This window comes from Camellia sinensis, chromosome 2, assembly GCF_055761805.1.
Source record: "Camellia sinensis isolate YWXY chromosome 2, ASM5576180v1, whole genome shotgun sequence".
NCBI lineage: Eukaryota > Viridiplantae > Streptophyta > Magnoliopsida > Ericales > Theaceae > Camellia > Camellia sinensis.
In genome coordinates, this window is record NC_138962.1 from 40327907 (window position 1) to 40355901 (window position 27995).

The 27995-nt window shown below is 29.4% G+C and overlaps 1 protein-coding gene across 4 annotated transcripts; it reads left to right on the forward strand.

Moving 5' to 3' along the window:
• On the forward strand, positions 1-27995 carry LOC145819986 (disease resistance protein At4g27190-like). Of its 4 annotated transcripts, none has more exons than XM_082914205.1 (6): positions 1-205; positions 13344-16301; positions 18570-18782; positions 19624-19888; positions 26616-26659; positions 27726-27995. In XM_082914205.1, the coding sequence occupies exons 2-3, from the start codon at positions 13346-13348 to the stop codon at positions 18599-18601; spliced, it is 2988 nt and encodes a 995-aa protein (XP_082770331.1). In that variant the 5' UTR covers positions 1-205; positions 13344-13345; the 3' UTR covers positions 18602-18782; positions 19624-19888; positions 26616-26659; positions 27726-27995. The 4 variants fall into 4 exon arrangements, with proteins under 4 accessions (XP_082770331.1, XP_082770330.1, XP_082770328.1 ...); XM_082914204.1 differs by having other exon boundaries at positions 19628-19888; XM_082914202.1 differs by lacking the exon at positions 19624-19888.

The window sequence follows — 27995 nt, forward strand, 5'->3', positions numbered from 1 at the left end:
CCTCATAATTATTGTTCTCTCTCTACAAAAGTCATCACAACAGTCTTCCCAGTCCCTTCCTCACAGTGACCTCGTTATTCACACTATATTTTCCATCACTCCCCTTCTCATCTTTTCCATCGCAATTGTTCTTTCTCCATTTGATATTTCAAACCCCTCGGAAGAAGTTACGGACTTGATCTGCTTTTTGATTTTTTGCAACAAGGTATGAAAACTCTTGTTTTTGTTTTATCACTTTACAATTGTCATTGTGTGAGATCTTGTCCGTTTGATTTCAATTTTATTTTTTTATGTTTTTTATTTTTTTCTGGTCTGTGCTGTGCTGTGCTTGAAGTTTATTTGCATTTTAAGAGTTTAATTTAGGTGATTTTTCAGAATTTAACCACGTCTCTATCATTGTTTTTTGGGTATGCTTTCAATCCTGATGGTAGGATCTCATCAGATTATGGAATCCCGATCTGGATCTATGCTATTGATCTAATTTTTAATCCTTGTTTTGTATTATATGAGTTAATTTACTGTAAATTTTATATTTGTATATTTTTTATCCGGATAGTTGAATCTCAAACGATTGTGAAATCCCGATCCAGACCCGATCCACCAATCTAAATTTTTAATCATTGTTTTGTAACATAGAGATAATTTATTGTAAATTTTATGTTCGTTACCTAAGTACCAATTTTATGTAGTCCAAATGAACCCAAAAAAAAAAAAAAAAAAAATGCCAGACATTGAAACTAAATAAACAAACTAGGGAAACACATTTAAATATTGAAGTAATATAAGAAAACTAGTCAAAAAAAAAAAAATTGTAGCCTTAGCAAGGGTTTGGAGAGAACAAAATATACACAATTTTATCTTAAATTTTGAATAGCATATTTTCGTGACCTAGGAAGCACGTATATGAATATGGATATGGATATGGATAGGATATGTTACAGAAATGAAATATGACAAAATTTATAAAAGTAAGGTACAGGTATAATTAGGATACATTTGTAAAAAAAAATTATTATTTTTAATTATTGGTAGTGAGTTACACAAGCTCAAGCATGTTAAAAAACTATAATATAATTTTATAATGTAAAATACTAATATTTAATAATTAGGAATTAATTTAAGTCATTAGGTAATTTATTTCTTCAATTTCAATCGGTTTAACATATATTTTGCTTCAATATCAAGTCCAATCTAGCTATATATTATATAAGGAAAATGGTGTTTTTAGTGAGGAACTTTGTGAGAGTTTTAATATTTTATACTAATTTTCTTGATTTTCTTAATTTTAAACAATTAAGAAAATTTCCATTTGTTAGCTTTTATTTGACAATCCCACATCGGGAAAAGAAGGAAAATAAAAAAAAAAAAGTAGTTTTACTCATATAAAGGGAATCTTATACTCCTATGTCATTTAGTATTTTCTTGATTTTCTTAATTTTAAACAATTAAGAAAATTTTCATTTGTTAGCTTTTATTTGATAATCTTACATCGGGAAAAGAAGAAGAAAAAAAAAAGTTGTTTTACTCGTATAAGGGAATCTTATAGTCCCAGCCCATTTAGTAAAGAGCCTTGTGAGAGTTTAAATATCTCATCCTAATTTTGGCCTTGTGAGAGTTTCAATATCTCATCCTAATTTTCTTGATTTTCTTAATTTTAAACAATTAAAAAAATCTTCATTGGTTAGCTTTTATTTGATAATCCCACATCAGGAGGAGAAGAAGGGAAAAAAATTAGTTATTTTATTCATATAAAGTGAATCTTATACTCCCATCCTATTTAATATTATAGTATTGTGTATGTTTCAATTCAATATAATTTAAATTTTAAAAGTTTTAATTAATTAATTATGATCTAGCCGATTAGGTTAAATCATTTTTGATTTGATTGATTTGTTAGTTTAACTGTGATTTTAACGGTTTTATCAAAATATATTGATTAGATTTGTTTGATTCGAAATAAGCCAAAGATTAATCAGATTAAAAAAAAAAGATTGAGATTGCTTGATTAGAAATAAACTTTCTGTCTAAATAATTGTTAACTTTTATTTTATAATCCCATATCGGAAAAGAAAAAAAAAAATAGTTGTTTTACTTATATAAAGTGAATCTTTAATAGTATATTAATTTTCTTGATTTTGTTAATTTTAAATAATTAAGAAAATCTCCGTTGGCTAGCTTTTATTTGATAACCACACGTCGAGAAAAAAGGAAAAAAAATGAGTTATTTTACTCATATAAAGGGAATCTTATACTTCCATCCCATTTAGTGAGGAGTCTTGTGAGAGTTTTAATAGCTCATACTAATTTTCTTGATTTTTCTAATTTTAAACAATTAAAAAAATCTCAATTGGTTAGCTTTTATTTGATAATCCCACGTCGAGAAAAAAAAAAGAAAAAATGAGTTATTTTACTCATATAAAATGAATATCCCATTTAATATTATAATGTTATCCATGTTTCAATTTAATGTAGTTTAAATTTTAATAGTTTTAATTAATTAATTATGACCTAGCCGATTTGACTAAATCATTTTTGATTTGATTGATTTGTTGGTTTAATTATAATTTTAGCAGTTTTATCAAAATATATTGATTAGATTTGTTTGATTTGAAATAAACTAAAGATTGATCTGATTAAAGATTAAAAGACTGAGATTGTTTAATTAGAAATAAACTTTCTGTCCAAATAATTGTTAACTTTTATTTTATAATCCCACATCGGAAAAAGGAAAAAAAAAAGTGAGTTGTTTCACTTATATAAAGTGAATCTTAATAGTGTAGTATTGTGCATACTTCAATTCAAGACAGTTTAATTTTTAAAATTAAAATAATATTTAAAAGGTTTAATTAATTAATTTTTGTATAGATTGGTTGGTCATTTGACCTAACCGATTAGGCTGAACCATTTTGGGTTTAACCAATTCACTAGTTTAATCGCGATTTCTCATACTGATTTTATTAATTTTAAACAATTAAAAAAAATTTCATTGGTTAACTTGTATTTAACCATATAAAAATAAAACTCTAATTAGTTTATGATTTATTTTATAATCTCACACTGGGAGAAAAAGAAAAAGCAAAATTTGTTTCACTATCTATATAACCAAATGTAGTTGTTTTGTCAAAAGCCTCCAAATATTTATTTCTAAATTCTCATAATTTTAAAACTCTCTTTCCTACGTGGCAACCTTCTTTGATTGCCTTTTATGTTTTTGATTTTTCTTCATTTTTTATTTGTTTGATTAATTAAAATTAAAATTAATTTCATTATTTATGGATAAAGTTTGAATTTCAAAATTCGTCCATATAGATAAACATATAAAAACTGAAAATTAATTTTATAATCTACAGATAAAGATAAAAATAAACAGTTAATTTAAAAAAATTAATTTCATAACTTATAGATAATTTAAAATTTCTTCCCATAAATAAACAAATAAAAGTTGATAAATAACCTATAAAAATTAATTTCATGGTTTACAAAAAAAGATAAAGATTAAATAATTGATTTTTTTTATAAAAAAAAAAACAAAATTACTCTCTTCACCCCCCCTCTCATTTCAAACTTTAATTAATTTCATTATAGATAAACATATAAAAATTCATAAATAATTTATGAAAATTTGTTTCATGACCTATAGATAAAGAAAAAAATTTTAAAAATAATTTAAAAAAAATAATTTCAGGACTTATAGATAAATAAACATATAAAAATTGATAAATAATTTATAAAGATTAATTTCATGGCCTCCAGATAAAGATAAAGATTAAATAATTAATTTTCAAAAAATCAAAATAATAAAATTTAGATAAAGATATGATTTGTTAATCTATATATCTATCAAAAACATATATATCTAAATCTTTATTTTAATTTACTCATTTTTTTCTCCTATCACATATTATATTTTTTTTATTTTAAATTTTTTATCTTATGAAATGCTCTTATCTATAACTTCTTATCTCCTATTAAATTCTTAATCTTTTCTTGATAATTTTTATTATTCGTTATTATCTACCAAATGATAAAGATTATAAAATAAAATAAATATTTATTCCTAAATTCTCATAATTTTAAAACACTCTCTTCTTAGGTGACAACCTTCTTTGATTGTTTTTCATGGTTTCTATTTTTCTTCATTTTTTATTTGTTTGATTAATTAAAATTAAAATTAATTTCATTATTTATGGATAAAGATTTGAATTTCAAAATTCGTCCATGTAGATAAACATATAAAAACTGAAAATTAATTTTATAATCTACAGATAAAGATAAAAAATAAACAATTAATTTAAAAAAATTAATTTCATAACTTATAGATAATTTAAAATTTATTCCCATAAATAAACAAATAAAAGTTGATAAATAACTTATAAAAATTAATTTCATGACTTAAAAATAAAGATAAAGATTAAATAATTGATTTTTTTTTTTTAAAAAAAAACAAAATTACTCTCTATTCCCCCCCCCCCCCCCTCATTTCATAGTTTAATTAATTTCATTATTGATAAACATATAAAAATTCATAAATAATTTTTGAAAATTTATTTCATGACCTATAGATAAAGATAAGAATTTTAAAAATTATTTAAAAAAAATAATTTCATGACTTATAGATAAATAAACATATAAAAATTGATAAATAATTTATAAAGATTAATTTCATGGCCAACAAATAAAAATAAAGATTAAATAAATGATTTTCAAAAAATTAAAATAATAAAATTTAGATAAAGATATGATTTGTTAATCTATATATCTATCAAAAACATATATATCTAAATCTTTATTTTTATTTCTCCTATCACATATTATATTTTTTTATTTTAAATTTTTTATCTTATGAAATGCTTTTATCTATAACTTCTTATCTCCTATTAAATTCTTAACATTCTCTTGATAATTTTTATTATTCATTATTATCTACCAAATGATAAAGATTATAAAATAAAATAAAAAATTATCGTTCTGAATGAGAATAGTATTAATAATGAAATAATAAAGGTTACATGGGAGAAGGTAGCACAAAAATCTCACAAAATTAATTTTCTTCACTATATTTATAAAAGGTAATAATTTGAGATTCTTTCTATTAGTTACTCAAAATAATTTGCATTAGATCATTGTTATGTTTTTTTTTAAAATTCTTTTATAAGGCTGTCATTCGTTATAGTATTTTTTCAATCCCATCTCTAAATTCTCTCTTTAAAATTTTTGTTTTTTCAATAATTAAGTTTAGAATCAATTTCTTATCAAATTTGTTTTCTTGATCCTTATTTTATTGAAGGATCAAGACGAATAAAACTTTCATATAATATATGAAATTAATGAATATAATACAAAGATGATAGGAAAGTACTACATATTTGTCAATATCTCTATATTATTATTAGTTGATTTGCTAGATTATACTATCAATTTAGAGCCCATATGACCATTTGTATTTGATCATTTTTTCGTTGAGTAACCGATATAATTTTTTTTTTTTGGTATATAATGATTAAAGCTATCATTTGTTATAATTTTTTCAAATACAATTCAAATAATTTTTTATCATTTTTTTATAAATAAAATGGATTAAAACTATTCTCTTATATAATTTTTATAATACTATGACATTCTTATCTTGATTAATTTTTTTAAAATGACGTAGGAACTATGCAAGTATTATTCAAACTATGGAGAATGATTTATACTTTGATATGATATGAGTGTGTAATTGATAGAGGAAATCAAAGATAGAGAGTTGCTAATATAATCAATTAATGATTTGTTTGAGAAGTTCTTTTTATAAGCAAGACAACAAACATAGATTAAAATTTTTTAAAAACTACTTATAAATTATAATTAAAAGTTGATATTTATTTATAATTTGATTCCGCAATAATAATATACACCACTGATTTAAAAGTCCAAGTAAATTTATGATAATTTTTCTGAGCTTATAGAATTTTTCTCTTTTAATGTTTTGTTTAGTTTGATACAAGTTATTTATGTTATCAAGTGATTGTGATACTATTATTCTCAACAATTTTTATAATTAATAATTTCTTATGCATATCAAATTTTATTGTAAAATTTTGTGGGTAAATTATTGTTAACATCTACCTAGATGGCTTAATATTATGGGTTGTCGCTATTAAGATATAATTTAAGATTAAGATGATTTATTTATCACACAAAACATATAGTCTATTTTTCCGTGCATCGCACGGGTTACCGCTAGTATTATATAATAAAGATGGAGTTTTTAGGGAGAAACCTTCTAGGAGCTCCAAACACTTATTCTAAAATTATTAAAATTTCTTAATTTTAAACAATTAAGAAAATCTCCATTGGTTAACTTCTATTTAATTTTTATTTTACAATCCCACATCGGGAAAAGAAAAAAAAAATGAATTGTTTCACTTATATAAAGTGAATCTTACGCTCCCATTTATATAAAGCAAAAGAAGATTTTTAGTAAAAAAAACTATAATCAACACCAATTTTTTTTTTTTTGATTTTCTTAATTTCAAACAATTAAAAAAATCTCTATTGGTTAGCTTCTATTTAACTTTAATTATATAATTTTAAATAGACGTTTTGATTTTAAAAATAATTTTGTATGAGATTTTGAAGCTCTCATAATATTTAACTTTAAAATAATTACAACCACACATCCAGAAAAGAAATAAAAAGTGAGTTGTTTCACTTATATAAACCGAATCTTATACTGTCATTTAATATTATAGTGTTATGCATGTTTCAGTTCAAGATGATTTAAATTTTATCTAAAATTTAAAGGTTTTAATTAATTAATTTTGTTGTAAATTGGTTGGTCTTTTGATTTAACCGATTAGGCTGAATCGTTTTCGGTTTGATTAATTCACTGGTTTAATCACGATTTTAGTTGTTTTATCAAAATATATTACTTAGATTTGTTTGAATTGAAATAAATTAAGATTGACCTTATTAAAAATTGAATGACTGAAATTGCTTGATTGAAAATGAATTTCCTGTCCAAACAACTGCTAACTTTTATTTTACAATCTCACATCAAGAAAAAGAGAAAAAAAATGAGTTGTTTCACTGTATAAACCTTATGCTCCCATTTAATATTGTAGTGTTATGTGTGTTTCAGTTTAAGATAGTTTAAATTTTAAAATTAAAATAAAATTTAAAAGTTTTAATTAATTAATTTTTGTATAAGTTGGTTGGTCCTTTGACCTAACTGATAGGGTGAATCATTTTCGGTTTGATTGATTCGCTGGTTTAACTGCGATTTTAGCAGTTTTATCAAAATATATTAGTTAAATTTGTTTGATTCGAAATAAATTAAAAATTGACCTAATTAAAGATTAAACGACTAAAATTGCTTGATTCGAAATAAACTTCTGGCCCAAACAATTTAACGTTTAAACAATTAAGAAAATCTCCATTGGCTAGCTTTCATTTAACTTTTATTTTATAATCCCGCATCGAGAAAAAAAGAAAAAAAGTGAATTATTTCACTTACATAAAGTGAATTTTATGATCCCATTTATATAAGCAAAATGAGATTTTTAGTGCAAAACCTTATGATTAATCTCACACTAAGTTTTTGATTTTCTTAATTTTAAACAATTAAGAAAATCTCGATTGGCTAGTTTTCATTTAACTTTTATTTTACAATCACAGGTTTTGATTTTAAAAATAATTTTGTATGGAATTTTGAAACTCTCATAATATCTCTCTTTAAAAGTATTTCTTTTATAAAATATATAGATATATCGATAATCTCAATGTCACTCTTACTACTTCTTAAGACAAAAATTATGTGATAATTATGATAATTTTAAAATTGTATTTAAAACTTATAAATTATGAGATACATTATTATAATTTTAAATTTATATTGTGTCAATTTTAAATTTAAATTACTAGATTGATTTTCATATTTAGTAACAGTTTAAATTTTAATAAAATAAAATTTAAAAATTTTAATTAATTAATTTTTGTGTAAGTTGGTTGATTTTTTAACCTAACTGATTAACCTAAACCATTTTTGGTTTGAATGATTTGCTTGTTTAACCGTGATTTTAGCGGTTTTACATGTTATGATGATTCTTTTTTACTCATTAAGTTTTTAAAATTTCTTTAATTATTTTCCTTTCAAAAACCAATATTCTAATTTTTTTAAATTTATATATTTTTATTCTAAAATAGTGAAGTATTAGAATTATGTCATTTTTTTTTTTATAATAAACCATAATTTTTATTATTAATTGTCAATACAACAATTTTAATTTATCTATACTATATATTATAGTAAAAGAACATTTGAAAGAAAACCCTTAAACTTATATATATAATTTTATTTACGTGAGACAAAATATAAAAAAAATTAAATATAATTATTATATTTTTAATAAATAATATATTATTTTATCCATGCATAGCACGGGTAATATACTAGTATGTTTATATCGTAATAATAGAACAATCCATATGAATTTGTCCACGTGTTTTTCCTTTTTACACTAGTCTAAAATGTTGCAAGTAAGTTTACTTATTTATTTATTAATATTTAATTCTACTATTTTATATTCATTTGTTAATTTTTACTTTCTATGTAGTTACATGGGACGTGCATAATACATAAGGATATGCCATTTTGATAAATTCTATTACTTTTAACACACTATATTTTTCTTATAAAAAAACTAAGCAAAGTATTAGAAAATATTGTTTTATTTATCATCACAATTAAGGTATATTATAATACTATGTAAAAAATGATACAATTATAATTTTGTATTAATAAAAAAATAAATTATACGAGGCTTGGAGTATTAAATGCTTAAAAAAAAAGTATCTGATACATTAAAATTAATAAAAAAATTAATTAAAAGTAGTTAATACTTTTAATAAGTATCTGCTGCATATTTGGGAGTAGAGAAAAGTTAGGGATCATGAAAAAACTTTCATGAAAATGATCATGAAATATTTATGACCCTTGGATTACCTTGATTAGTGCGTGATGCTTTATTTTAAATGTAATTCAAGGGTCATAAATTTTTCATGATAATTTTCATAAATTTTTTTTCATGATACCTATTAGTGTTGTTTGAGAGTATCAATAGCTAATAGGAATATGTCTCCTTTCTAGGACCGATACAGGTGCCACCAGGGACACCATATTCATCTAGTATAGTATAGTCTAGTAAAGTTGTGCGTTTCACAAGTATAGTCTAGAAATGCGTCATGTGTCAAGCGAAGAATGGCACATAATAATAATAATAATAATAATAATAATAATAATATTATTATTATTATTATTATTATTATTATTTGTTTATATTTTATGCATTTCCTTTTTGTTTTGCGTCTTCGTTCTCCTGACATTCCATTCTCTCTATCGTAGCATTGATATTTTTTCTTTTGTCCTTTTAATGTGAAAATGGAAAGACGAAGAGTCTCTAATAAACCCTATATATATATATATATATATATTTTAAATATGGAAGATTAAAGTAGTATATTATATTGGGTGATTATTGGGTACTCTCAGAACAGGTGATTAAAGGAGTATACGATTGGTAAAAAATGTGGGATATTATGATTTTGTATTGTGTGATTGAGAAACATGAAGTGATATGATGAATAATGATTGGTGAAATAGAATAATGTTTTAGAGCACTAAATTGGGAGCTCTAGAGCATCACTAATGATGTGGCACAGTGGCCCCCACCAAAGTGATGTGATGTTTTGGCTTGAGTTTTTTTTTTTTTTTTTTTTTTCTTTTAAGCTCATTAGAGCTATTAGTGGTCCAAAAATTAGTGGGATGAATCACCACTCGGTGAAATAATATGAAGACATGGTACTTTGGGAGCACCTAATAAGTAAAAAAAAAAAAAAAAATTGGTTGAAAATATTTGGAAAAAAAAAATCTAAAATCATTTTTCTCTCTACTATACATTAATCAATCACTTTTTCTCTCTCATCTCTCCTTCTCTTATATCCTACGCATCAATCAATCACTTTTTCTCTCACACCCATCTATTCAACTACAAAAAAAATTTAAATCATCTCAAACTCCAAAATTATTTTCAAAACAAACCACCAAACAAATTTTTAAATTTTGTGAACTCTTTTCAAAAAATTATTTTTCAAACCTATTTTACAAATACAAACCAAACATGGCCTTCATCTTCTTTTTTTATGAAATGTAAAACTTTTATTATTGAGTTTTCTAGTATAATGGTACTAGCAATAAACCCGCGCTACATACGGATTGAAAATTTTGTACTTTTTAAATATAAAATTTTATAAAATAAAAATAATTCATCATATTTATTTAAACTCTAGAAAGCAATTTCTATTAAAACAAAAATAGTTCAATAGTTTTAAACTAACTATTAAAACTAACCGCATGCACCCACCACAAATTGGTGTAATTTTACCATAAAATTTTGTAACATCAATCATAAAATATATAACCTTGAACAAAAAGTGTTGTAACTAAACCATAAACTTTTGTTACATGAACTACAAAATTGTGAATATTTTGTTGCGTTCGTTTGTGGTGAAATATTTTATAGTCAATGTTACGAAATTTTATAATAAAATTACACTAATTTGTAGTGGGGTACATATGATATGCACCCTTACAGGTGCACACCATAGGCCTTCTCGTGTGAGATAACCAATTATTTTTATTTTTAATTGAATTACTTGTGAAACTTTTTGAGCATCAGAACATTAGTAATATTTTAAATTATTACATAGGTTCGTGAAAGTGAATAATACGTTTAATTAAAACTAGTCTTCTATAATTTTTTATTAAGCTAATTGACCTATATTGGGTAATATTTTAATAATAATTTAATTTCTCAAAGAAAAATGATATATAAGTCTACTTTGTAGATTCACTTTTTAGACCTAATGATGTTTAAATAAGATGACCAATCATCTGTTGAAATCTTCCCTAATATTTAGGGTAAATTACACTTTATCCCTCGCAACTATTGGCATTATCACTTGACTCCCCTCCACTAAAAATTTTAACAACTAGCCTCCCTCATCTACTAATTTTTTTCAATTTGGACCTTTATGACTAAAAATACCATTTCATCAATAGGATAAATTACACTTTACCCCCATGAATTATCACCCAATATAACTTTATCCCCTTGACCTATCACCTAATATTACTTTCATTTTGGACCTTTTCATTTTTTCATTTCATCACTAAATTAACTTTTAGTTCTAAAAAAAAAATTAAAAATTTGAAAACCAAACCCAAATAGATATGTGGTATTTGAATAGATAGACAAATAGTTAAGCTTTTGAACAGATAATTGTCTTTTTGGATAAATAATGTCATTTTGACCTAAAAAGATTAAAGCTGCGGCCAATAAACAGTTTCAGAAATAGACCTCTCTTGCCAGAGTGACCAAAGTAAATCACTTTGGTTCATTTTTTAATTTAAAATTAATTAATATAAATTTATTTATCAAATTATTGTGTGTAGAAATTTATTTATTTATTTATTTTGGCTAAGAGGTCTATTTTATATGGCTAAGAAAAGCCATATATCTTCTATATCTATCATCTTCTAAACTATTATAAAGTGAAGGCAGTGTTGTTGACATATGTGTCTCATATTTTAGGTTTTCCTGAATTTTCCCAAAATACTCTTATATTTGGTGAATTTTGTAATGGTGTTGTTGACATCCAAAATACCCTATACTTTTATAAAGTGAAGGTTGGTGGTATTGATATATTTGTGTCTCATATTTTGAGTTTTTCCAAATTTTTCCAAAATACTCTTATATTTGGTGAATCTTGTAATGGTGTTATTGACATCCAAAATATCCTTACATTTGGTGAATTTTGTAAAAATTATGTAAAGAGGAGGAATGGCCTCAAACCCATGACCATAGGTTTAATATGAAGGCTTGTACTATTTGAACACTACATACTATATGTATATTTTTCTTTGTCATCATTCTTAATTTTTTGTTTTTTTTTGGAGTTACACATGCATTGTGTGTATAGAACTTTACGGACTGCTGGTACTATTATAAAGTGAAGGTTGGTGGTGTTAACACATTTAGGTCTCATATTTTGAATTTTTCCAAAATACCTATTATAAAGTGAAGTTTGTTGGTTGTGTTGATACATTTGTGTCTTATATTTTGAATTTTCTAAAATACCCCAATATTTGCCTTGTCTCACTATTACAAAGTGAAGGCTGCTTGTTGGTGGTATTGTGTTGACACATTTGATTCTCTTATTGTCATATTTTGGGTTTATGTCTCATATTTTTTCGTAAAAATTAGGTATAGAGGAGAAAGGGTCTCGAACTCATAACCATAGGTTTAATAAAGAAACTTTTACCACTTGAGCGACTCATACTATATGTATATTTTTTTTTTTTTTATTCTTATAATATTATTTTTTTCGAGTTGCACACGCATGTTGCATATGAATTGCTTGTGCAGACTGCATATATATATATATATATTGACTCTACCTTGTTTTCCACAACATTCAACATATGTTTCTGAGACAGCATAGTGAGCTTCGAAAAATTATTCAATACTCCTGGAGCATGTTTAGGTGGTGCTCCAAATAAGTAGTTATTGGTCTAATTTATAGGATTCACTATTTTTGTGTTAGGGTTTTAGGATATAAAGTGTTAATGGAATAGTTCTTGCTCTTCTTTTCTAGTATTTGAAGTTTGGTCATTAATATATATATTTTTTTTTTTGGGAAAATATGTTAAGAGAGTGTTAGAATTTGGCCAAGAAATTGTAAAGACATCACATCGGTTCTTCCATTTTTTTTTATCTCTCGCATCATTATAAATTATTTATTTTGATGTTATTTATGATTTAATAAAAAAAATATAAACAAAGTTGAGTTTTTATAAATTAATATTATAAGAATAATAACAAAAAAAAAATTGTTATTATAATATTAAAAATTTTTTTTGAGCAACTCGGTCAATTAGCACCTAACTTGCGTCGAGCTTTGGCAGATAAACTCTGCCATAGATCTTGTTCTTGTATGTGTTTCAAATCATCCACTTGAAATTTACAATCAATGTTACAACAGAAATTCTTGAACACCATAAATGCTGGTTTATTGTTACTAGCTATCTATTTAGCACAATCATTATTTTGTCAGTAATTCAAAGACTGACTTTCTATTATTTGGAGCTGAATGTGAAGTCAGTTTGCATAAATTAGCATGTTTTTCTTTCTCTTGCTTTTGTAAATCAAATTTGAAATTGCTTTCTAACAGCCATTAGAATCAATATTGAAGTTTTTTTTAGAATTTTTCCTGTTAACTACAATCCTCTTCCGTATTTGCAGGAATGGACTGGTCCTTGGAAAAGATTGGTTTGACCATTGAAATTGTGAAGAATTTGTATGATTTAACTGGACAATGGGCTGGAAATCTCATTAACCTTGATACTAACATGGAAACTCTCAAAAGGAAGACAGAGCAATTGAAAGGCCGAGAGAAGGACATAAATGAAGACGTGAATTATAAGGTGCAGCGGTCAAGGAAAAGACGAAGGGCAGATGTTGAACTTTGGCAAGAAGATGTGCGAAGGATAGCAAATGATGTCCAAACTTTGGAAAGACAAGTGCAAGAAGTAAGTTGGATGAATGTCTACAAACGCGCAAAGTTGGGAAACCGTGTAGTGGAGACGATTCAAGAGGTGGGAAAACAATATGAAAATGGTGAATTTTCTAATCGTTTGCTGCTTGATGATCCAACTTGTGGACACGCCATACCAACAGTGGAATCTTTGGCTGAAACCACAAGTGTAAGGAACAAGGAAAAAATTTGGAATTTCTTGATGGATGATGCAGTTAGAAAAATTGGTGTTTGGGGAATGGGGGGAGTCGGCAAAACAACCATCATGAAACACATCAATAATCAACTTTTGGATGAAACTTGTAACTTTAGTGATGTTGTTTGGGTCACGGTATCTAAAACATTGGAGATAAAAAATCTACAAAGGCAAATAGCGAAGAAACTGAATCTTAATCTTTCTGATAATAAGGATGAATTACGTACAGCGTCAGAAATACATAACTTGCTTTCCCAAAAGAAGAGGTATGTGCTCATCTTAGATGATCTTTGGAAAGCATTTCCTCTGGAGGAGGTGGGTATTCCAGAACCAACCAGAGATAATGGATGTAAACTAGTGTTAACTACACGATCGTTAGAAGTGTCTAGACAGATGGAATGCATAAATGTTGAGGTGGAGCGTCTCACGGGAGATGAAACACTGAATCTGTTTATGAGAAATGTTAAAGAACATCAGACAGTGCTTGATCCACAAGTGAAAGAAACTGCAGAAAGAGTAGCCAAAAAATGTGCACGTCTGCCTCTTGTAATTGTTACTGTAGCTAGAAGTATGAAAGGAGTGAATGAAATTCACGAGTGGAGAAATGCAGAGCAGATTATGGACAAAGAGAAAGGGATATTTAAGCGGCTTAAATTCAGTTATAGTCGCCTAAAAGATGAACAAGCACAACATTGTTTCTTGTATTGTGCATTGTATCCAGAAGACTATAACATCCAGAGGGAAGAATTGATAGAGTATTGGATTGCTGAGGGACTAATACGTGAGATGGGCAATAGAGAAGCAATGTTCAGCAAAGGGCACGCTATATTGAATAAACTCATTAATACCTACTTGTTGGAAAAAGGTGTATTGAAAGAATCTGTGAAGATGCATGATTTGATAAGAGATATGGCTCTCAAAATAACATCAACTAGTCCTCGATTCATGGTCCGAGCTGGTGAGGGATTAAAAAGAGTTCCACATAAAGACTGGTCTAAGGATCTTGAGAGGGTTTCCTTAATGCAGAACGATATTGAAGAACTTCCTTCTGAACCCATTTGCCCTCGCCTCACCACCTTCCTAGGGCGAGGCAGTTTGTCAAAAGTACTTCCGAATATTCCAGATTCTTTGTTTTTGTGTATGCCTGGTCTCAAGGTGTTGGATTTGTCCTACACTGCCATAGAGTCTCTGCCAAAATCCATCTCCAAGTTGGAGAATCTGCATCAACTGTTACTACGTGATTGTCGTGAACTAGAATATGTGCCATCACTGGAGAAACTAAAGGCATTGGAACATTTTGCACTAACTGGTAGTCAGATTAAAGAAGTACCCCAAGGTATAGAAGAATTGGTTAATCTCAGAAAGCTTGAACTCTCGAATAATGACATCCTAGGTATGTCTCCTTGCTGGAAGTTATGCAGACTCACACAACTCCATTACCTTGAAATTCTGTGTACAGAAGTAAAAGTGTCGGCAGAAGAGCTGTTTTGCTTGAAGCAATTAAAATTTCTCTGCGCTCAGTTTCACAATGAGCAAGAGCTTACCAAGTTTGTGAATTCTGAGCAATGTAAAAGTTTGGAAAGGTACGGCCTTGCGGTGCGAATTGTTGATGAAAGTAACTTTTGCACTAAAGAACGCACACTTCTTTGTGTGTACGACTGGGGAGATTTGTATAGTAATGGAGTAGATGCCGTAGTGCTCCCCAGCGACATAGGCTACTTGAAGATTAGAAGTTGGGACAATCACATTAGCTTATCAGATATTCAGTCGTTAAGGAATGCAAGAGGTTTAAGAGAATTTGTAATTCATGAGTGTAGGGGGCTTCAATCTGTCTTTTCATCGTCATCACCATCATCATCATCATCATCATCATCATCATCATGCTTTTCAGAAGACTACCACATCCCGCTAACAACGATTGAGACATTACGGTTTCGTAAATTACCCAATTTTAGGGTACTCTTTGACAGAGTTGTTCCACCACACTACATCTCATTTAACCTTAAGACATTGGCGTTCTGGTACTGTCCGAAAATCGTGAATATTTTCTCTGCCCTGTTGTTGCACAACTTCCCAAACCTTGAGGCACTTGATGTGTTTCACTGCGAGAATGTGGAGGAGATAATAGTAGAAGTAGAGACGAGTGATCGAGGGGGGCATCGTGGAGATGATGGCAACACAATCACACTCCCAAATTTAAAGTATTTACGTCTAATAAACCTACCAAAACTGAAGAGCATAAATAAGGGCATAATGGTCTGTGAATCTCTGAAAATAATTGCTATAGGGGGGTGTCCCATGTTAAGGAGATTGCCTATTTCTTTGCATATGAATGAGGATGGTGAGCAAGCTTCAGCACCACCTGCTCTTGAAAGCATTACTGGAGAAGAAGAATGGTGGGAATTTCTGGAATGGGATAATCCCCTCACCAAAACCATTCTTCAACCTTTATTCGACGATGGCTACCCAGGTACTTTTGTAACATCATGTTAGATTTTTTTAAGGGTAAAAATTGATGGTAGTTCTTATATTTTAATTGATTTGATTTTAAGTTGAATATGTAATTTTGTTTTAATTTAGTCTAATTGATTATAATTCTTAACATTTTTTTTATGAAAAATATGCATTTAAATGGCATGTGTCATATTTTTAATAATAAAATTATAAACTTACTCAACTCAGTGATTATTTTTCTTTAAAAGTAGTAACAGAATTATTAATTGAACCAAATTAAGACAAAATTTTAAATTAAAATTCAAAATTAAACTAATTAAAAATTATAAGGACCAAAATGACACAAATAACAAAATGTATTTGCCCTTTTTTTAAATATGGAAAACTGTATTTAAATAATTGATGTGACTTGCCAGTAAATTGATGTGACTTGCCAGTGACTTGCCAGTAAATCTAAACCATACACTGTAGCACTTTAGGAAACTTTAGGGAAAATTTCACTCTAGAGGATCCTTGGTGCTACATGTAGCCAAGTCACCGTGACACATTGGATTAATTTTATGAAAGTTTCAGATAGCTAGGCTCGAATTAATATTGTCACTCCCATACATGTTTTGGATAAAAGAAAATACCAGTAGCAGATGGACATATAAGGTTGCCAATTATCATTGTTGATTACTTTCACTTTATTTTTCAAATTTTTTATTTTAAATAAAAATACTACTTCGCATGACCCCTAAAAACATTGCTGATTACTCAAAACCTTCTTTGTTAAAACTAGGGTTCAATTTTGGTTGGCCTAATATGAGCAACCTAGTCTAATTTGAAATTTTTTAGAATTTAGATTATGATTTTAAATTTGGTCAAGGTTTGAGCTACATTTTACAGCCTAATTAAATTGAATAAGGCTTAAATTTCACAACCCAATCAACTCGAATTATATTGTTAATATATAAATATATATAATAAATTTGAATATTATAAATTATTGATTATTTTCTCACTGTTAGATTAAATCATATTGCATTTGTGAAGGATCTGCCATTATATTATTTCTGAAAATGTAACAACAAACACTCAGCACACAAAAGTTCAAGCGTACACATGCACAGATATAGATTTGGATTCCCCTCCAATACATCAGAGGATGTTTGTCTGGGCTCATGAGATTAACTACGGGTCCCATTTTTATAATTTGAATCATTTATTTTGTCAGACTCTTCGTATTATCCACACAAAAAATTACTTAATTCGATAATTGTAGCCTATTTAATTTAAGTTGTTTCAAAAAATAAAACAAAAACTAGACAATAGTATATTTTTAAAAATAAATCATTCATTTTTTTAGTGATAAACGCAATAAATTGAATAGATTATGAATATCAGATCGATCTAATTCTTTTATATAGATGGTATATACGAAGAATCCTACAAAATAAATCATTTGAATTATCAAAATAAATCTATGGTGGTGACCACATCTAGTTCATATTATGAACTGGAGGAGTCCTGGTCTCATATACAAGACATTGTTATTTTGTGAATTTTCTAATAAAACATGCTTAAAGTTGTACAAATTCTTGTAGGAATAATTTTCAATAATCCTGTAATGAAATGTGAGAAAATAAAGTTAAATATAAAAGTAATAATAAACCAATTTGCTGGATACTAAATCAGTAAAAATAAATTTTTTTGACAAGTAATTTTTTTTTTTTTTTTTTGTTTATATAAAAGGATTACCAATATTATTGTGCCAGCAATCACATATCATCACTCAACAGAGAAATACAATAAGAGACATTTTAACAAAAAGACTAGAAGTTGAAAAAACATTTTAAATACACTTCAAAAGTTCTAAAACCAATTAAAAAAACCTTAATCAATCTTTTTTTGGGGTTGAATGGAAAAATTATATAAATGGCGTTCAAAATAGTGATACTCAAAAAAGAATATAAAAATAAATGATACATTATATTTATGGTCTTTAAATATACATTTTGTGTCATTGTGTCAAGTTTTAATTTTATTAATTTTGTTATTAAAATTTTAATTTATATTAACTTGATCTTGTTTAAACTCAATAGCTAAAATAGTTAATAAAATGATAATAAAATATACATATGACTTTGGTTCTTAAAGGTTTTTTAATTTTGTTAGTTTGTTCTCGAAACATTTATGAGAAAAATAAAAATAATTTATAATATTGAGAGACAAAATTAGCAAAATTGAATGACATATATGCTTTACATATCATATTTAAAATGTATAATCATTTCGTTAACAGAATATCAAGATGCCTACGAAGACGAAGGTTAACTCGATGAAGAAGTAGATGAAGATGAAGATGAAGATGAAGAGGAGGAGGAGGATATCTACGAAGACGAAGATTACCTCGATGAAGAAGAAGAAGATGAAAAAGAAGAGGAGGAGGAGGAGGAGGAGGGGACTGAATCTCTTGAAGGAAATGAAATTGAATAATATTGAAATCATCATTAAGGTAATTCAAATCCCTTCTTATTTTACATTTCCACTCCATTTGGATTGGGTAATTTGGTGAGAAAAGATAAGAAATGAAGAGAAAGAAAACTTGCATGATTTCACCGAATTATTTGAGAGTATGTTGGGATTAGAGTGGTTGTTTGGTATTAGACCAATTTGGTTAGGCTTATAGATGACACTCACTTATTAGGCTTTTGATTAATTGATTTTACGCAAAAAGAGAAAAATACCCCAAGAACAACACGATCTATTCTTGTTTATTTTGAACAATCATAGGAAGGTAGAAACAATTGTTCTTCCCTTGTTATACTTATTTTCCCCAAAACTAGTCAGTTTTGAATGAGGTACGGGAGTACTTAACCTTATTTATAAAAAATTTAGGTATACAGAAACTAACCACATAAACTACACAAAACATTCACATTAGTGTAGATTCAATAATTTATGGGCCCCGCACATGTAAATATTTTATGTAATTTATTTATGATTTTTTTTTTTTTTACATACATAGAACCACTATTATTTTTATAAGCTTGTTGAATTCCTTGTTAAGCAATCTTCACTGTATTTAAATTAATTAAATTCTGTTGTGTACTAAACAACAACCAGAATATAAAGAAATAAAGAAAAGGAGAGAATATGTTTGATTACAAAAATCAAACTTGAAATAAAAATATATAAATAAAAAACAGATTTTATTTTGTTACAAAAACAAAATTAAAATCTGAATAAATAAACAAATAAAAACAACACTGAAAGTAAATTAAATAACTTACTTGATTTAATTTCTTCGAATTATTTTTCTGATCAAGTCCAGTGTTTGACACTGTGTCCTTAAGACAGATTCGTCCTCTCCACGGTGCTTTCAGAATTTGGACGTCTATCTCCCAGGATGAAATGATCTACCACAAACAATAGCAGTACTACTAATTGTTTGCCTTACGAACACACTAAGTGTTTACACTCTTTCTTTTGAAAATAAAATGCAGCAAGATGAAGAATAGAATTAGCAGAGGTGAAATACGAAATTTCTGAATGAAAACATCAAATGAGGGTGGTCCTATTTATAGATGTGAAGGTGGCTGTTGGTTTTGAATTGAACAGGTATGTAGCTCTTGGTTTTGAATTGAACAGTTTATTTCTGTTTGAAAACGGGAAGGGCCCTGTTTGGGCGCGGGTGCGTGGTGATTTTTGGGTCCAATGGGTCTAGCCCATTTTGCCCATAACCTCTCCCTCTAAAACACTTGGGTACCCCTTGGGGCACACCCCAAGTATCTCACCCTAAGCCTTATAAACCCTTTCAAAACTTCCCACCAAATCAATGTGGGACAAGCCAATTTACAACCTTAAGGAATTTTCACCAAAACTTCATTTCCATGGAGCACACTTTGGCTTCAATTTCCCATTCACTCGGTAATGGTTTTGAGCAACCAAATATACCACGTGAATCACAACGCGGCATAGAACGCGTTACCACTTTGACCCGAGTAAAACGACACTCGGGGCCCACCTAAAAAATAGACCAAACTTGAGAAAAAATTCTGGTTTTATCCAGAATTTTATAACCATTTCCAACAATCCCCCACATGAATGGAATTTGATGACAACGGAAATGCAACAATATGCAGACTTTAACGAAAGAGTATAAGTCGAAAATATCTTGCATCAGGATAGGTAGTTTTTGGCTTTGAACCTTCCCTAGTGATAACCTATCGGACTTACTGGCTAACCAATGGACATGATGCCTTGAATTGTTCAGCCGTTTGTGTAAGTCAAGACAATAGATTTCACACAAAATATCTTCTAACACATCGTGCTTCTCACTGTTGTGTTCATTTTGGCCTTGAACGCACCTGGTTTTCATAAGTGTTTCTAGAGAATTTAGCCTTTTTCATTCTCATAGAACCGGCCCCAGTTCAACACTCATATAGGTGATTCTTATTGTGAGTATCTCTTTATACTCGTCTTGATTTTATGCCTTAATCAAGATATAAGTAATCATTAAAAGCAAAGCTTATCCTTATACCCCTGCAGACAACATATGTTGCAGATATCACTCTCACCATAGGAATGGGTAGGAATTTTAATCCCTTGGTGATTTCTGGCGAGCCATACATAACTTAGTTGTCCCTTTGAACTTAGTTCTTGGGATCTCCAGTCATATAAGTAGGGTTACCATTATGACGACTCTTATGTAATAGGCTTTAATCCCATCCCCTTTGATGAACTATACACTAGCTCTTTTGTCAAACCTTTTGTTAACGGATCCGCAATATTCTCTTTAGATTTTATATAATCTATTGAGATTATTCCGTTTGACAACAATTGCCTTACGGTATTATGTCGACGACGAATATGTCGTGACTTACCATTATACATATGATTCTGTGCCCTGCCTATTGCAGATTGACTATCACAATGAATGCAAATAGCTGGCACAGGTTTTGGCCACATTGGAATGTCTTCTAAGAAGTGACGAAGCCATTTTGCTTCTTCACCTGCTTTGTCTAAAGCAATGAACTCGGATTCCATTGTGGATCATGCGATGCAAGTTTGTTTCGTGGACTTCCAAGAAACAGTAGCGCCTCCTAGAGTAAAGACATATCCACTAGTGGATTTTGAATCTTTAGTATCCGATATCCAATTGGCATCACAATAACCTTCGAGTACTGCTGGATATCGCGTAAAGTTCAAACCATGATCACGAGTAAATCTTAGATATCTAAGAACCCGAATGATCGCTTTCCAATGGTCTTCTCCAGGGTTACTAGTGTACCTACTCAATTTACTGATAGCATAAATTATATCAGGACGAGTACAATTCATTAGGTACATTAGGCTTCCAATGATTTGGGAGTATTTTAACTGAGACACTGCATCACCTTTATTTTTCGATAAATAAAGACTGATGTCTACAGGTGTTCTAGCTAAATTCAAATCATCCTTGATAAATTTATCAAGAATTTTCTCAATATAATGAGATTGAGATAATGCATATCCGTCAGATGTTTTAGTAATTTTCATTCCTAAAATAACATCTGCGACCCCCATATCTTTCATATCAAATCTTTTGTTAAGCATCTGCTTAGTTGATTTGATCATGTTTTGACTGCTTCCAATGATAAGCATGTCATCCACATAAAGACAAACTATGACATATCCTTGGTCAGTGTTTTTAACATAGACGCATTTGTCACATTCGTTTATCTTAAACCCATTAGTAAGCATTGCTTGATCAAATTTTTCATGCCATTGCTTAGGTGCTTGTTTTAATCCATAAAGGGATTTTACAAGTCGACAAACTTTCTTTTCTTGTCCTGATACTACAAACCCTTCGGGTTGTTCCATATAGATCTCTTCATTTAGATCACCGTTTAAGAAAGCTGTCTTAATATCCATTTGATGTATTATAAAATTAAACAACGCTTCTATAGCAATAAGCATGCGAATGGATGTTATTCTTGTCACAGGGGAATATGTGTCAAAATAATCCAGACCTTCCTTTTGTCTGTAACCTTTAACAACAAGTCTTGCTTTATACTTGTCAATTGAACCATCTGCTTTCATTTTTCTCTTGAATATCCATTTATATCCAAAAGGTTTAGAACCTGGTGGAAGATCCACCAATTCCCAAGTATGATTTTGCATAATGGATTCAATTTCATTATTAACAGCCTCTTTCCACAAAGGTGTTTCAGGACCTGTCATTGCTGCCTTAAAGGTTTGAGGTTCATTTTCTAACAAGTATGTCAGAAAATCTGGACCAAAGGATTTTGATGTTCTCGCTCTTTTACTGCGTCTTGGTTCATCATTAGTTAAATCCTGTTGGTCGAGACTATTACTAGTCTCTTGTGTTTGATTGTCATTAGTCTCTTGACTTTGTGTACAATCATAAGTTCTTTTCTGTGAACTTAATTCCTGTCCTTTCTTGTAAGGAAAGACATGTTCAAAAAACACAGCATTCCTTGACTCTATAATAGTGTTCACATTTATATCAGGTATATCTGATTTATAAGTCAGAAATCGATATGCATTACTATTCTGAGCATAACCAATAAACACACAATCTACTGTTTTTGGTCCAATCTTAGTCTTTTTAGGAACAGGTACTTCAACTTTTGCCAAACACCCCCACACTTTTAAGTATTTGTAGGAAGGTGGTCGACCTTTCCACAATTCATAAGGAATGCTTTTGGTTTTCTTGTGGGGTATTCTATTAAGAACATAATTAGCAGACAATATTGCTTCCCCCCACAAGTTTTGTGGTAAACCTGAACTTTGTAACATGGCATTCATCATTTCTTTTAGGGTTCTATTCTTCCTTTCAGCAATTCCATTTTGCTGTGGAGAATAAGGGGCTGTAGTTTGGTGAATAATGCCATGTTGTGCACAAAATTCATTTAATGGTGCATCACATTCACCACCCCTATTACTTCTAACCATTTTAATGGTTTTACCAAGTTGATTTTCAACTTCTGTTTTGTAGAGTTTAAACATTTCTAAGGCTTCATCTTTACTTCTAAGTAAATAAACATAACAATATCTTGTGCAATCATCGATAAATGTTATGAAATACTTTTTGCCTCCTCTAGTTTGAATAAATTTTAAATCACATACATCAGTATGAATTAATTCTAGAGGTTCGGTTTTTCTTTCAACCGATTTAAATGGAGCCTTAGTTAGTTTCGCTTCTACACAAATTTCACATTTATGATTAGGATTAATTTCAAACTTTGGTATATGATCTAAACCAATTAATCTACGCAAAGCATCAAAATTCACATGTCCTAATCTACCATGCCATAAATTTGACTCAAGAATATAAACAAAAGATGTGTTATTCTTATTTATAGCAACTTTCGGTACAACTGTCATTACATTCAACTTAAAGAGACCATCACTCATGTATCCCTTACCAACATACATACCACTCTTTGTTAATACAAATTTATCAGACTCAAATACAAGCCTAAAACCATTTTTACTTAACAAAGACCCAGAAACTAAATTCTTCCGGATGTCAGGTACATGCAGTACGTTGTTGAGGGTCAGTTCTTTCCCTGATGTCATTTTCAAGATCACTTTCCCTTGTCCAGCCACAGTAGAAGTAGAAGAATTTCCCATGAAAAGTTGTTCACCATTTGCAGCCTCATTGTAGGTTGTGAACATCTTCTTGTCCGCACATATGTGACGAGTTGCTCCAGTGTCAACCCACCACTCTTTGGGATTTCCAACCAAGTTAGCCTCAGACACCACAGCAGAAAGGTTGATGTCATTCACTCCGTCAGAGATGTAATCCAATTCTGTTACATTGGCCTGATTGGTGGTCTTCTTACTTGTACTTCCATGATTCTTTTTAGGGCGGCGGCAGTCAGAAGCTCGATGTCCAGTTTTGCCACAGTTATAGCATTTTCCTTTGAACTTCTTGCTACTATCGCCTTGTTTAGGACCATCTCCAGTAAACTTCCTCTTTTTGTTATGTGGTTTTTGAACTTGTTCAACCACATTAGCCTTGGATTCAATGGGATTTTTTCCATTCCTCTTTTCAGCCTTTCGGTTATCTTCTTCAATTCTTAATCTTACAATCAATTCATTCATAGTCATCTCTTTGCATTTATGTTTTAAATAATTTTTGAAATCTTTCCAAGCCGGTGGTAACTTTTCCACTAAAGCAGCGACTTGGAATGACTCGCTAAGAGATATACCTTCTGAATGAATATCATGCAAAATTATTTGAAAATTTTGAACTTGAGATATTACCGTTTGGGAGTCTACCATAACAAAGTCCAGAAATTTACCGACGACAAATTTCTTCGTGCCGGCATCTTCTGTCTTGTATTTCTTCTCCAAAGAATCCCACAATTCTTTTGCTGTTTTCAGAGGACTGTATACATTATACAGCATATTGTCAAGGCCATTTAGGATGTAGTTTCTGCACAGGAAATCTGAATGTTTCCAAGCATCTACAGCGGCAACAACCTGCCGATCACTTTCACCCTCTTTAAGTGCTGGAGCCTCTTCATGGAGAAACTGGGCCAAATTAAGAGTTGTAAGATAGAACAGCATCTTCTGCTGCCATCTCTTAAACTCGGTACCGTTAAATTTTTCCGGTTTTTCTCCATGATTGATTGGTACATGAACATGGTTCTGGATAGGGACCGATGTAGGTGTATCAATAGGAGTACCACTGCCAGATGCAGTTTCAGTTGTAGTAGCCATAATCTCTGATTACAAAAATCAGAAAATATTAAACACACAAATTAAATTTTCTAGTTACTAAAACCAGAAAATAATTATAACAACAAAATAATTTTATTTTCCTTGTTACTAAAACTAGAAAAATAAAATATCACAAGAATTTTCTGTAATACCAAATAATATTCTGAATTGTTAATGACACCAGTATCGTACTACTAGTTGTTGTCAAAGAAAAGAGACAGTATATTACTATTATCTGTCAAATAGCATAAATCACTATTTGTTTTTCCAACCAGAATATTAATTTGAAAACACAGAAAATTAAATACAATGAAGATACCCAAAAAGGAATCTGTCTTAAGATTGTTGAACAATCTTCACTGTATTTAAATTAATTAAATTCTGTTGTGTACTAAACAACAACCAGAATATAAAGAAATAAAGAAAATGAGAGAATATGTTTGATTACAAAAATCAAACTTGAAATAAAAATATATAAATAAAAAACAGATTTTATTTTGTTACAAAAACAAAATTAAAATCTGAATAAATAAACAAATAAAAACAACACTGAAAGTAAATTAAATAACCTACTTGATTTAATTTTTTCGAATTATTTTTCTGATCAAGTCCAGTGTTTGACACTGTGTCCTTAAGACAGATTCGTCCTCTCCACGGTGCTTTCAGAATTTGGACGTCTATCTCCCAGGATGAAATGATCTACCACAAACAATAGCAGCACTACTAATTGTTTGCCTTACGAACACACTAAGTGTTTACACTCTTTCTTTCGAAAATAAAATGCAGCAAGATGAAGAATATAATTAGCAGAGGTGAAATACGAAATTTCTGAATGAAAACATCAAGTGAGGGTGGTCCTATTTATAGATGCGAAGGTGGCTGTTGGTTTTGAATTGAACAGGTATGTGGCTCTTGGTTTTGAATTGAACAGGTATGATACCTGTTGGGTTTTGAATTCAAACAGATTCAACAATTCAAACAGATAGCAATTACGGGAAGGGCCCTGTTTGGGTGTGCACTAATTCCAAAACAGTTTATTTCTGTTTGAAAACGGGAAGGGCCCTGTTTGGATTTATTTTACCAAAAAATAAAATTAAATTCAAATGTTTTTGGCCCAAAAAGATTGGAAGCCCAACCCAACCACACACCCGCACCCGCACCCAGGCCAGCCCGACCGGACGGACGGACGGCGGCGCGCGTGTGTGGTGATTTTTGGGTCCAATAGGTCTAGCCCATTTTGCCCATAACCTCTCCCTCTAAAACACTTGGGTACCCCTTGGGGCACACCCCAAGTATCTCACCCTAAGCCTTATAAACCCTTTCAAAACTTCCCACCAAATCAATGTGGGACAAGCCAATTTACAACCTTAAGGAATTTCCACCAAAACTCCATTTCCATGGAGCACACTTTGGCTTCAATTTCCCATTCACTCGGTAATGGTTTTGAGCAACCAAATATACCACGTGAATCACAACGCGGCATAGAACGCGTTACCACTTTGACCCGAGTAAAACGACACTCGGGGCCCACCTAAAAAATAGACCAAACTTGAGAAAAAATTCTGGTTTTATCCAGAATTTTATAACCATTTCCAACATTCCTTGCTTACAGTTTTCGATTCGTGAACTCTTGAGTGTGGATTCATTTCACTAGAGGTAAGTCATCTCATACCACTTCTAGAATTCTTTTTACTGCATATTTTGATTTGAAAATGTTTAAACATTGAGTAATGAAATCACCTCTTAGTTATGGATACAATCTCTTCAAAGATGGGGTAAGGTTGCATACATTTTGTCCTCTTCAGATTTTATTTTAGTCGGAGTCTCGTGGCCCGAGTTGTTTTTGTTTTTATATAAATATTTTATAAGATCATTGTGGAATCATGTACTTTATGAAGGATATGAATTTTGTTTGACAATAATGTGAACCCAAAGCAAATGGGAGTTAAATGTTGACACATAAGCTACTTTCTTTTGATTTTTGACCATGGAGCTAAATGTGGTTTTGGCTTTTCTCACTCGTTACTATGGTTGCGTTTGCTAAAACATGAGTTTGTGTTTATCAAACCCGTTGAGTTTTGGATTGATTGAATTGAATTATTGAATTTGTTGATATATTGAATAGTAACACCATGTTTGGATCGTGGGGTAAGAATTTTTTTTTATTTTATTGTGGTCTCTCCCATCTAGTTGAGTAAAGAAAAAAGACATGTTTTCTCACTATCATATCTAGTTTGGTAAGAAAGCAAATCATGTGAGAGAGAAATTTGAGTGAGATTTCTTTTTATTCTTTTTTATATTAAGGGGTAATCTTGGTATTGTAAATATTTTACAACCAATCAACTTGTTTCTCACCAAATATCACAACTTTCGATAAGAAATCAAATAGTCAAAATAAGAGACTTCTCTTTCTCACTATTTCTCACACTTTGTCTCCATTTCTCACCTACTTAAATCTTTTCTTTTCTCACCAAAACTATATGATCCAAACGAACTGTAAATCCTACGAGTTGTAAAATTCTATGATTATGGAACTCACCTTATTGGAATGATTTTATGTTAAATATTAACTAAAGTACATGACATTTTCTTTACACCCTTGAATCACAAAAAACTATATAATTGAAATTATTCTTTTTTTTTTTTGTATACTTGATTCGACTAGTTGTTGCAATAGTTAATTATTGAGCTATCAAACTGATTGTCTTCCTCTTGATTACAGATCCAGAAGAATAGTGTGGTGCAAGCGATGGAAGTTATTATTGGGATAGAGCGCTACGAGTAGAAGTTATTTTGAATTGTTTTGTTGAGACATTAATTTAAATTATAGAACTCTTGTTTGCTTTGATGGAGGCAATTAATCTTTCTATTAGTCAGATTATGGAACTCTAGGTTGAGCATGCTCTAAACATTAAACTAGCTAAACTGAATTTGTGGATTGTTGTTGAGACTTTTGGTATTGTGGATTAAAGAATTACTGGTTGTGATTTTA

Excerpts from the sequence above, each read along its gene's own strand:
- LOC145819986 (XM_082914205.1), top strand. The coding sequence starts at position 13,346 with ATGGACTGGTCCTTGGAAAAGATTGGTTTGACCATTGAAATTGTGAAG. Across the intron at positions 16,302-18,569 it reads ATTCGACGATGGCTACCCAG|AATATCAAGATGCCTACGAA; the intron begins GTACTTTTGTAA and ends TTTCGTTAACAG.